Below are 12,295 nucleotides of genomic sequence, written 5' to 3'. Positions count from 1 at the left end.
CAATGTGTGTGGGGGTTTTGTTTGTTTGTTTTTTATAAAGCAGGTGTAAGGAGTTTATTCCACCCCTCAGTCCATAGCATGATCACATCATCAATGATGGAGGGATTCTCTCTTATTTTTTCCCTTTCTGCCCTGAATCAGTCAAGATAGTTATGCTGGAGGAACAAACAACCCTAAAATCTCCATGGCTTAAAACAGCAAAGGACGATATTTTGCTCATGCTGCTCACATCGTGGGTCAGCAGTCCACTGTATCACTCAGGCACCTGAGTGGGGCCAGTTCCCGTACTAGAGTGAGGAGAACTCGGGGAGTTCCAATGTCTGCAGCTAGATACTTGGCCCAGGGAGACTTGGACCATATCTTAGCCAGGACCAGTCCCACCGCTACGTCCAAGCACGAGGGGGCAGAAATGCCAGTGAACCATGGGCCCAGAGGTGAGAGAATGGGAAAGATTTGGCCAAATTCACTGATGTCTGCTACGAACACCGTGTCTTTTATTTTGTGGTTTGTCCGTCACCTTGTCCATGGGTTTCCATTAAGAATTTCCATCTTGGGGCCGGCCAGGTGGCGTAGCGGTTAAGTTCGCACGTTCTGCTTCGGAGGCCTAGGGTTTGCCGGTTTGGATTTCGGGTGCGGACCTATGCACTGCTTGTCAAGCCATGCTGTGGTAGGCGTCCCACATATGAAGTAGAGGAAGATGGGCACAGATGTGAGCTCAGGGCCAGTCTTCCTCAGCAAAAAGAGGAGGATTGGCAGCAGATGCTAGCTCAGGGCTGATCTTCCTCAAAAAAAAAAAAAATTTCCATCTTTAGGAGGCCCTCACTCTCCTGTTTCCTTCCCACTTGCCTTTCTAATATTCCCTCCCCGACTCCACTGTCTGAGGGCCTCTTCTTTACAAACTAAACTAAAGCCAAGTTGTTTGTGGCAGCGATGGGTGGCCCCTCTTAGATAATGTATTCACATTGCTTCTCTTGATTGAAGGTTCTTGAGTCATCAGTCAGTAGACAAGTATTGAGCACCTGGGTGGGCAGGTGCTGGGACTGTATCAGGGAGCATGAGACAGGATGTCTGCTCTCATGGAGCTGGGATTCTAGCCCATTACATCCAGGATGTCTTGGGCTACAAACAACAAGTCCCTCTCAAACACTGAAACCACAACCACGTTATCTCATATAACAGGAAGACCAGAGGCTGGAGAGTTTCCAGGTGCATTTCAACTGGGGCCCCAGCTCCATTTCCTTTGGCTCTGCCTTTTGCCAGGAGGCTTTTTCCTTATATTATTATATTATATGTAATATATATTATATTATTGTATTATATTAGCTTCATTGTCAAAAAATGGCTTCCAGCAGCAACTCTGATTCAGTAGGAAAGAAAGAGACCTTTCCAACCTTTCTTTTCACTCTCCCTGGGACAATCCCTGCACGCACAGCAGTCACCCGGGGAATGCCATGTATGGCTGGCTCCGGTCTGGGTCTCTGACACTCATTGCCAAGGATGATTCACTGTGGCTGCCTTGGAGCCTGGAGGGTGGGGGTCACCTTCCCCCAGGGTACAGGCTGGAATTGGGAGTATGTTAGATGCTAGGGCTACCATAACCAGGCACCAAGGACTGGGTGGCATAAACAGCAACTTTATTTTCTCACAATTCTGGAGGCTAGAAATCTGAGAGCAAGGTGTCAGCAAGGTTGATTTCTCCCGAGGCCTCTCTGCTTGGCTTGAGATGGCATCTTCTCCCTCTGTCTTCACATGGTCTTGCCTCGTGTCTGATTCCTAATCTCCTTTTATAAAGACACCAGGCATATTGGATTAGAGCCCCCCTAACGACCTCATTTTAACTTAATTCTCTCTTTAAAGACCCTATCTGCAAATACAGTCACCTTCTGAGGTACCAGGGGTTAGGACTTCAACATAGGAACTGGCGCGGGGGGGGGGGGGGGGGGGGGTGGCACAGCCCAAAACAAGGAGGGAAGGGGGTCTGAGCAAAACAGGTTTCTTTTCAGAAGGTAGAAAAGGGAAATAGATACTGGGTGGGCAACCAACAGAGTCCATGTACAGAGAGAGACAGAAAAAAAAGCAAGTAAACAGATAATTTGAGATGGTAAAAAGTGCTTTTAGAGAAAATGAAACAGGGTAGGTAATCAAGAGGGACTGCAGAGGGATGAGCAGCATTGGCAAGGGTGGCTGAGGTGGCCTCTGAGGAGGGGACGTTTGAGCTCACAGCACGTGGAGAGCTGAGCTAGGAGCACTGCAAGGGGGAAGCAGCAGGCCCCGAGGTGGGAGTGGGCTTAGCAGGGTCAAGGGGCAGAAAGGAAGCCTGTGTCTTTGGGAGCATCATGAGCAGGGGGCCAGGAGGTGGGCAGAGCATTCGGGGCCGTAGGGATTTGGGGTTACACCCTAGGATCCAGCTGCCTTCGGGGAACCACAACAATTATGATTGGACGTGGAGTGTGTTGAACTTCCATATAGCCAAGTTAACTACTGCAGAGATACTGTCACATGGGCAGACTCCAAACCACCTAAAACCAGCATTGGAGGGAGAAAGACCTAGAGGGTGTGTTCTTGTCTCCCGCTTTCAAGGCCCAGCCCCCAACCAAGTGTGGCACTAGGCACAAGTGTGGCAGAAGGCAGGAATGAAGGAACTGGTACGACAACTTCTCTTAACCCACAGGACTCCATCCAGCAAGAGGTGAGGAACAAACTCTTCCTATGAGGGAACTTGATGGCTTGGGTAGGGAAGATACATGAGTCTGTCTAAGAAGCAGCAAAAGCTTCTTTATCTACAGAAACGTGTCTGCCCAGTCGTCAACTACAAAAGGAAGGCTAGTTCTTGTATAAGTGCCACTGTGTGACTGTTGTGAATCCTGGTGTAAGCAAGCAATGTATACATACCATAGAGCCTGTTTTTCCCTTAAAAAGTATATCTAAAGAGCTTCCTGGAGATAAAGAGATTGCTAAAATCTAATTTTTCATTTGAAGGTGGTCAGATTCAGAAAATTCTGTCAGCCCAAACCCAAGTTTTCACCAAGTCAAACTCTTGTTCGCAAGTCAGCTGACATTTCTGTGGCTTTGCCAATGCTGGATTTTGTTGGGAATGCTCCTCATGAGGATGTGGCCTGCATTTCCCACTAGGGTTCCTCTAATAGGAACCATTTTCAGTGCCAACTTGTCCATGAACTGGTCCTGACCCTTCCAGTGGTGTCTTTCCCCCAAGCTCTGACCTTGAGCTTGCAGCTCATGCACACTGGACTTTAACTCTATTTCTACCATTGTCAAAAGTACCCTCTTGTGATATAAGTAAAGATCTTATCTCCCAACTTGAATATAAACCCTGTCTTAGGCAAGGATCATCTGTTTGAAAAGAACACCCAAAAGAGCTTGAGCAAAGAAGGACTGAAAGGACACATCTGAAAAAAAAACCACAGGCCTGAAGCCAGATTTCATGAGGCACTGGAACCCTAAACGGGAAACCAGGGGTGGCAGTTTTAAAACATGGTCCTCAAATCCTTGGAAACATCTCAGTTCAACTCAACTCTGAGGACCCACTGGTCCATGTCCACTTCTCTTTACTCAGTGGCTGCTTGTGACTGCTTCAACCAACAGAGTATGGCAGAGGTGACCCTAAGTGACTTCCAAGGCTAGGTCATAACGGCCATGCAGCTTCTGCCTTGTCTTCTGGAATACTCACACTAGGAATCCTGAGCCACCATGCCAGAAGTCTGACTACTCTGAGGCCACCAAGCTCTGAGAAAGCTAAGCCACATGAAGGATAGCTGTTCCAGTTGTCAGTCCTAGTCTTCAGGGTGTCCTGCTCCAGGTCAGGCATGCAAGTGAGTGAATGGCCCTCCAGGTAAACACAGCCCCCAGCCATGGAGTCTTCCCAGCTGAGGGAGGTGCAGACATTGTGGAGCAAACATAAACCATCCCCGTGCACTCTATCTGAATTCCTGACCCACAGAATCCATGAGCATAATAAAATCATTATTTTAAGCTGCTAAGTTTTGGGCTATTTTATACAGCAATAATAACCAAAACACAAAATTAGGCTCTATCTCGGCAAGTCCCCGTGGTCTTGTTTCCTCTCTTTCCGTGTCAGCATCATTGTTCTCTTTCTGTGTAGATGCCTTTCCTTTGGGCACACGAGCCCAGTGTGGTCATCCCAGGCCTTGTATCACTACTTCATTTGTACACTTGAGATTCTGAGTCATAATTCCAAACATCCAGGAAATGCGATCCAAGCATCACCACACCATTACAGTGTCTGCAACATCTAGGCGGCATGGATGGTATATCTACGTATATTTATGCATACACTTACTATATACTGACCAATCTCTGTTGCTGCTTTTATTTTTGTAGCACTCATCCCTCTTTGAAATTACATACTTTTCTTGTTTACATGTGCATTATCTTCTCGCTTGGTAAAATGTAAGCTCTATCAGGTGATGGTCTCTGTCAGTCTTATCATCTACTGCATCCTCAACAACTAGAACAGTGCCTGGAATACAGCAGACATTTAGGAATATTCATCCAGCTTATAAACACCTGCAGATTTTCATATGTATGAGGCAAAAGTTCTAAAAGTCCACCTTTCCATCTCTGCAGCTGAGCTTGGTAACAGCTGAGGCGGTGGCTGGTGGAAAGTGACTTGAAGGTCTGACTTCTTCGTGTCTCTCCTTGGGACGTATGCTCAGATTCCCCATCATCCCACCAAGTTTACTGTAACTGTGCAGTGATATTTTAGTTTTGGCTTATTTTCCTTTTTGTTTACTAGTGTTGGAGGTGTTACACTTTAGAAATAAGATGATTTTAAAAAGTCATCCAAAAACCTAGCTAATTTTGCATCGCTCAGGAGCTAGTGATCCAGTTGGCTTGCCTCTCATGTCTTCCTGGTGGCTGTTGACTGCCACTCAGAAGTCCAGGACAGGCAAGTGGGCTAGCTGTGGAGCAGCCCTCCATTCAGGCCTCTCCGTCCTTCCAAAGGAGGGTCCTGTGGGTACGCAGATGTGAGAACCTGGGACCCCACTGGGGCCTTCTATGACTGAGAAACAGAAACTCTCATACATTGTTGTTGGGGATGGAAAGTAGCATAATCCCTATGCAGGAAAAACTGGCCCCAGAGATAATAAGGCAAAAATACAAAAAGACATATGCGTGTTGCTGCAATATTTTTAATAGCAAAGGACTGGAAACAACCCAAATGTCCATCAGGAGTATCGTATGTACTCAGAATGGAGCATTTTGTAGAAAACCATTCTATATGGTTCTATGGAATGATATCCAATATATTGTTAAGGGGAAAAAAAGCAAGATCAGGAAAAGTGTGAAATAGGATGTTATCATTTATCGTTTGTTTATATTTTTTAAAATGGAAGGGTAAAATGGAAAAAAATTGATTATGGCAGAAGGAGAGAATAGGGTGGACGAGACTGGGTTAGAATACAGACTTCTCTGAATACAGCTTATTTCGTGGATTTGACTTTGGAACCACGTAAATAGTTTACATAATTTTAAAACAAAATTAAAATTAAAAAGCAATCTCTAAAAATTTAAGCAAAACAAAGTGAATAACCATAACCCTGATTCAAGTTTGGGGCACAACCACTGAGAGGGGAACTATTCCAAGTTATTTTAAAACAGTAATTTGACTGCACATCCCTAAAGGCATAAACCCTAAGGACAAAAAGAATTGCAAAATAAAAGTTTTAACTCTTTTCAGTAATTATTTTTTTGTGATAATTTTGGCATTGTTATTCTGAGGATTTAAAATAATGTGTAATTATTTTGGTGATTTTTGAGAAGGAGGTTTTCAGAATGAGAGAAAGAAGAGCAGATATAAGATCAATGAGGTTACATGAAAAACCTGGTAGTCCTGAGTTGAACTGGAAGCATCAATATAAACTCATATAGTGTTTTTTCGTTAAAAAAAAAACAACACATATTTCCTAGCTCTGTGCACTAAAAACAAGAAACAATGACCAAACCACTACCAACAAGCACTCTTAGTACCCAGATTTTGATCTCTAATCATTCCCCACTAAAAGGAAGCAGGGGTCCTGGGGGAAAACTGGATGACTTAAGGGCTGGGGCATAAAATATGCAAGATGAACTTGAAACATCTTGTCATACAAGATAACTACGAAACTATCAAAGACCACCAGGGTCATGTCAATGGACTCAGCCAACATGAAGCAGTTCCCAAGGGCCAAGGACAGGACAGTCTGAGCAACAGTAAGAATAATGACTGCAGTGCATTGAAACACACATCAAGTCTGTTTAAACCGAGTCCATACTGTACTCAAAGAAGCAAACAGCTCTCCCTGAACAGCTTGGAAAGATGCCCAGCAAGCACCTTGGGAACTGACAAAGGCGAGAAAGTCAAGAATTTATCCTGCCTTTCCTATACAAACCAAACCTCAGGGTAACCACATAACTGATGAAAGGAAGTTTCTCTTTATAAAGTATGCCAGCTAATAAACTAAGAAGAAACCACAGCACTAAGAATATTATTTGCAACCTCTAAAGAAGTATTGGATCTATGCAATCATCATCAATGACTGCTAACATCAGAAAAGAGGCAACTAGAGACCATGTGGCTCCCACTGGAAGTACCTATCACCACCAATAAAGTAGTCTTGCAAAAAGAAGCCTGACTGGTCTCTGATTAAATCTCTAGATAGCACTACTGATACTTAAGAAACAGGACAGAGGAACATGTTAAAAGACACCACAGAGATGCACTTAGGAAAACCCAGACTCTGAGAAATTCTACAGGACAAAGGACACAGTACTCTAACAAGCCTCCAGGTTATTCCCATACAGGCTGAAATGTGAGAACCACTGCTACAGATTAAAGGAGACTTAAGAGACATATCAGCAGATTACAGAGTGGACCTAAGTCAAACAAACAAATCATGAGCCGCTCAGAAATTTGAACAATGACTATTTGAAGGTATTATGGAATTATTGCTAATTATTAAGGTGTGATTGCTATTGAGGTTATGCTTTTTTTAAAGTCCTTATTGTCTAGAGATACATGCTGAAATATTTACAGATGAAATGATGTGATGTCCAGGATCTGCTTCAAAATCATCATAGGGTAGAGTGGAGAGTAGAGATGAAAAAAAGATTGTGTTAATTGTTGAAGCTGGTGAATCCAACAAGGGGTTTGTCATACAATTCTATTTTTGTATATGTTTGCAACTGTGCATCATAAAAATTTTAAAAGCCCCTGCCAAATAATATAAAACTATGTTACTTTAAAAGGGGTACAAATTAATACTACTAGCACTCTGACCTAGCAGAGATTGGAGCTATGTAAGGACAAAGGAAGAGTTGGTTTCCACAGAGGAAGGTGAGTTGAGAAGGTATAGAGAACAAGACATTCCCCAGGGAGGAAGGGCCCAGACATAATCCTCAATCCATAATCCCAAGCAGACAGTCATATGTTGGTGCTGTTGGGATTGGGGCTCAGTGTGGGATTTCATAAACAGGAGTCAGGTTTGATGATGGCAGATCTCAGTGATGCAATCCATTGCTTTAGACTGGGCCTGGTTGGCATCCAAGTCATCATTATACACCAGGTTAGGTGGGGCACCTGTTCTGTAGACCCCCAAATCACTCCTCACCTGCTGGGAGGTAAGAGGCTTGTCCCTCTGAACTAGCCCTGCCCCCAGCAGGAAGGAAGAGCACACCACTATGACATCTTACTTTCAGGAACATGGGCCAGGCCCTTGGACTCTCCCACTTGGTGTTCTGCACAGGCTGGCATGCAGGCATGCTTCTGACCTGTTAACAGCACGATCTGGAAACACAAGGCTCTGAATGATAGTTTTAATAAAGTCTTGTAACAACCCAGAAAAGCAGATTTGCGGGCCCATTGTTCCGTTGTTGGAGACATCACAGCTGAGCCCGATGTCAAGAGAAGAAAAATTTCGAAAGCAACTCTCGACTGTCTCACTCTTTGTCTGATAAAATAAGACAAGAATAGGTGTCCTAGAAACCATCTTGATGTACGGTTTGGTCACTAAACTGGCAACATTCTTCCTCTGTTTCCCTCTCTTACCAAGGCAAATACAAAGAATTTTTAAATAAAATGTGTGTGATGAAATCTCATCAGTAGATTAACATGTATTTGGATACTAAAACTTCCTCAGAGCTCAGCTGGCTTCTAAGTTTTAATTTGAATGGTCCCCCCCACCCGACTCCATCCCGCTCTCAGTCCCAGCGAGGGTTTCCTTTTTTTCAGTCACCTGGAGGGCGTCACCCCTTGGCTCTTCCATCAGAAGTAGAATGCCCTAGAATCAAGGCAATTCAAGCACTTTCTTAAACTCTCCGTGGCCAGATGACACCTTACCAAGCTCCCGTTTGGCCAAGCCACATTTCTATTGGTGGGAGCAATCCCAGCATCATTGTGTTTTTTTCTTATTCATCTATCCCAGTGGGTCCAGCCTAGACAGGAAGAGAGCCAGGTATCCTCTCCTAGAAGGAACTGGGCTAGCTCACGTTCAGGGACAAGCCAGGTGGGCAGGGGGAAGCAACAGACTTTGTTTCTTCAGCTATAACATGAGGTTATGTTTTGAGATGTGACTTCGCAAAAAGGAATTAATTCAGGCAGAAACTATGCTTTAACACTGGTTCCTTGGTCTAGAAGAATCTGTGTGGGAGTCCCAGGCCCTGCCATGACTCTCTGATGAGAAGGCTGGCAGGCATGTCACAGAGGAGAATGCAGACAAGAACACCATGCTGGGTGGTGGCAGGAGACCCACCGCCTGGGCCACAGGTGCAGGGGCATCACTGGGCCCTCAGCATGGCTTCACAACAAGGCTTCACTGTATCAATACAGGAGGACTGACAATCATCTCAGACACATACTGTGAGCTTTTCCCTCCCAGCCAGTTCAAACTCACAGTGCCATTCACACAGCATTTTGGAAGGATGCCCATTCCCCTGTGAAAAAGAGTTGAGAAAGTTAGTGCATAATCTAAGGGAAGGGCCTTAAAGCAGGAAAAACTGTGATGGCAGCAGTTTGGGTTTTGTGGCTGCCCTTCTGTGCCGCTCCATGGGACAGCCTGTGGCACTGCCCTGGAAACCCGGGTGCACAGGCTGGTGGGCAGGGGCAAGGTTGGGGGGAGATGTCTGTTGCAGTCAGTGCCCACAGCTGTGTCTTTGGGGAAGAGAAACGAGCCCGCATCTCCGCACCCCTGTGCCCCCCGGCACTCTTAGAAGTCATAAGGGGACACAAAGATGGTAACCTTGGACACGTGGTTGGCCTGGAAGGAGCGGTCCAGGTATTCTGACATGTCAACGTCCACCTCTAGTGTCTGAGGCCCCTCCAGGGTCTGGACCAGGATCAGTTCCCCCGTCTGCCGGTCTGAGCGCTGCATCACAAAGTGGCCCCGGCTGTTCCCACCCACGATCCCAAACCGCAGGCTGTTGGGTCCAGGTCGACCGGGGGCTGAGGCGGTGGCCATGCGGAAGAGCGTGATGGGCGTCTTCAGGTTGGAGGGCAGAGAAAGGTAATGGAAGGAGATGGTCTTGGGCAAGTGGCGGCAGGGTCTGCTGTCCATGGGGCAGGGGTTTCGCTCACACTGGCTGGAGCAGAGAGGCAAAATGTAGGGAGTCAGCCTTGGGGAAACTCAGGAGGGGCTGCTCTGACCTGCCTTGTCTGCCCCCCCTGCCCTCTTGCACAGGCTGCCGAGTGACCTTTCCCAGCCACAGGTCCCTCACCACAGGTGCTCTGGAGCTACAGGCAACTGAGCGTGGCTCTGTCAGATGTGGCCAGGGCAGAGCGGCTCCCCTGACCCACCTGTATAGGTATGCATGTGTGTGTGCGTGCCTATATGTATGCTAGTACTGTAGTTTTTCCAGAAAAATAAAGCTGGGGAAGACTAAATAATGATGGTGCTGGTATTCTAACCAGGTGCCCCTTGTACAAGTGCTGAGACCTCTCTCAGTAAGAGTGGGACCCCAGCAGTTAGCTGCCAACATCCTGGAATGTGCTCCACCCCGGGTGAACTTTCCAAACACCCAATGTTCATTCTTAAAGCAGGAACCCGTCTTCCTTCCCTGTGGGGTCGGGGTCTTGTGGAAGTGCTTTGATAGTTCTCTACCTTACCCAGCATAAAAGTCAGATGCCATTTAGCATATTTGGTGACTTGTGTCATCATGGTTATGCAGGTTGAATATCACATCCAGCTGTTAATCAGCGATGTCCCCAAAGGCTATGACATACAGGTCCCTCTGTCCCTTCACTCATTGACTCTTGAGGAAGGTCCCAGTGTCTTCACTCTCAGTGAATAACTGCCACTCTTCAGTGCCACTGACTTCCTTGCTGCTTCTAATCTGCTCTAGCCCCAACAGCCATTCAGGTATCTGAGCTTGTGAAGTCATTCATTCTTATGACAATAAGACAAGGTAAGGCTCTTGTGATCTCTTTTTCAGAAGAAAATACATGTACTTTGCGACAGTTGTTGTTATTCTCCTAAAGGCCTGTCTTCCATCTTTTGAAAAAAAACCTCTCTTAGGTGCTAAGGTTACTAGAAGTCAAACCTCCTAGCACCAGTGGAAAAGTAGAGTGATACAAAGCAAAGTGTACAGGATACACAGTCTGACCGGGCTCTACTAGTGACCAGCTCTGTGAACGTGAGAAAACGGTCCTCTCCCAAATCTGTCTGATATCCACCTGCCTCCTGCTAACGTCACCACAGCCATCTTCCCTCCAGTTGCCCTCCCCAACAGTGCCATCATCCCCCATGTCAGCAGGGGAGTACTTGGAACATCACTCCTATCAGGGCAAACTGGCTTCTTACTGCACAGAGCAGCAGTGCATTAAATGCAACCACTCATGGAAGCTCGGAGAAGCCAGACTCCCAGCTCCCTGCCTTCATCTTTCCTTGGACATAACTGTACCTTCTCCCAAGAACCTCCGGGAAGAATCTGGCCCAGCCACCCCGGGAGGCCTGGGTGAGGGATGTACATGCCCAGCCGTGGGTGGCCCTGGCTATACTCACAAGGGAGATGTCTTCACGTAGCTCACGTTGCCGCTGCCCTCGGGGCACTCCGGGCTGACGCACTGGAAGCCTCCACCCGTGTTGATGCACAGGGTTCCCCGGGGGCACACGTGCTGTGGGCTCGCACACTCATCGATATCTGAAATACGGGACACCCAGTAAGGGTGAAGATCCTCCGATGTCCCCTCCATCACTGACACAGCTGCACCAGAATGTGGTGCTCCACACGTGGTGAGCGTTCCAAATACCCCACGCTTCTTAAAACAGGAAACCCTGTCTTCCTTAACCATTTGAAATCCAGGTCTTGTGGAAGTGCTGCAGAACCATGCTGGGGAACTCCCCTCCCCGGGATCCTGTCCTCCTTCCCCCGGGTATGACAGGTTACAGAGGTGCCCAGAGCATGAATGAGTGTTACTGGTCACAGCACTTCTCTCAGACCTGCTCCTCCTTAGCCAAAGTGCCCTAGAGTCTCCCCTCCATGGCTACTGTGACGCCCTTTACATCCTCCTCCTTCTTGGTATGAGTTCTCTGCTCCCTTCCAGTGTGGGTTCCCCGGCTAGAAACTGTTTCTTCCCAGCGCTGCACAATCCTACCTGGGCCTTCATGAATACTTGTGGGATGGATGGACGGATGGATGGATGGCTACCTGGATGGCTTTTCCCCAGGTTACCCACTACTCTGAACCCTGCACTGGAGCCCCACTAGGATGTCACTGGGGAACCATCTTTTCTCTCATTCCATGTCAGCCCATAGAGGAGCCCTCTTCCCTGTAGTTCAGAGCCATTGTCTGCTGAGACCAGCTGGGCTCTGTCCAGCCCCACAGACGCCTGCCTCTGCTGCAGTCTCACTCACCCTCACAGCTCTTCCCGTCGGCCAGCGTCCGGTATCCGCTGGGGCAGGTACAGCGGTAGGAGCCCGGGGTGTTCACGCAGGCATGCATGCAGAGCCGGGGGCGCCCCTCCTGCCCATAGAGCTCGCATTCATTCACATCTGGGGATAGACGTGCCCAATATGACTCCAGGAACCATGCAGTGGGTGTACCCCCAGAACAGCTGTGCCTCGATTCCTGGAGGCATGGCAGCAGTGGCTAAGTGGTTGGATCTGGTGCGGCCACTAAGCCCTATGCCCGCAGAGCACTCAGAAGAGGAGCAGGCGTGCTCCCCTTTCTCCCCAGCCAAGGGCCCAGAAGGCTGAAGGGAGGCATGAAGGAGCTGATGCGGCAGACCCTAGGTGGGCTCCTCTGTCTCTGGCTGAAGACTAACTGGGGAGACCCTACAGAGGCT

General features: G+C 47.5%; 1 protein-coding gene across 2 annotated transcripts in view; it reads right to left on the bottom strand.

Moving 5' to 3' along the window:
- Positions 1-5,155: 5,155 nt before the first annotated feature.
- The window catches only part of FBLN7 (fibulin 7), a 43,543-nt gene continuing 36,403 nt past the window's right edge, over positions 5,156-12,295 (bottom strand). For both annotated transcript variants that reach the window (XM_046663166.1, XM_046663167.1), the window contains 3 exons: positions 11,865-12,002; positions 11,013-11,151; positions 5,156-9,594 (listed from right to left, as the gene is read on the bottom strand). In XM_046663166.1, coding sequence (XP_046519122.1) covers positions 9,222-9,594; positions 11,013-11,151; positions 11,865-12,002 — 650 coding nt within the window. In that variant the 3' untranslated portion in view covers positions 5,156-9,221. The remainder of the gene's footprint in view (positions 9,595-11,012; positions 11,152-11,864; positions 12,003-12,295) is intronic.

The sequence above is a fragment of the Equus quagga genome, chromosome 5, assembly GCF_021613505.1.
Source record: "Equus quagga isolate Etosha38 chromosome 5, UCLA_HA_Equagga_1.0, whole genome shotgun sequence".
Classification (NCBI taxonomy): domain Eukaryota; kingdom Metazoa; phylum Chordata; class Mammalia; order Perissodactyla; family Equidae; genus Equus; species Equus quagga.
Note: the sequence above shows the minus strand (reverse complement) of the source record. Positions and strands in the feature narration are given on the sequence as shown.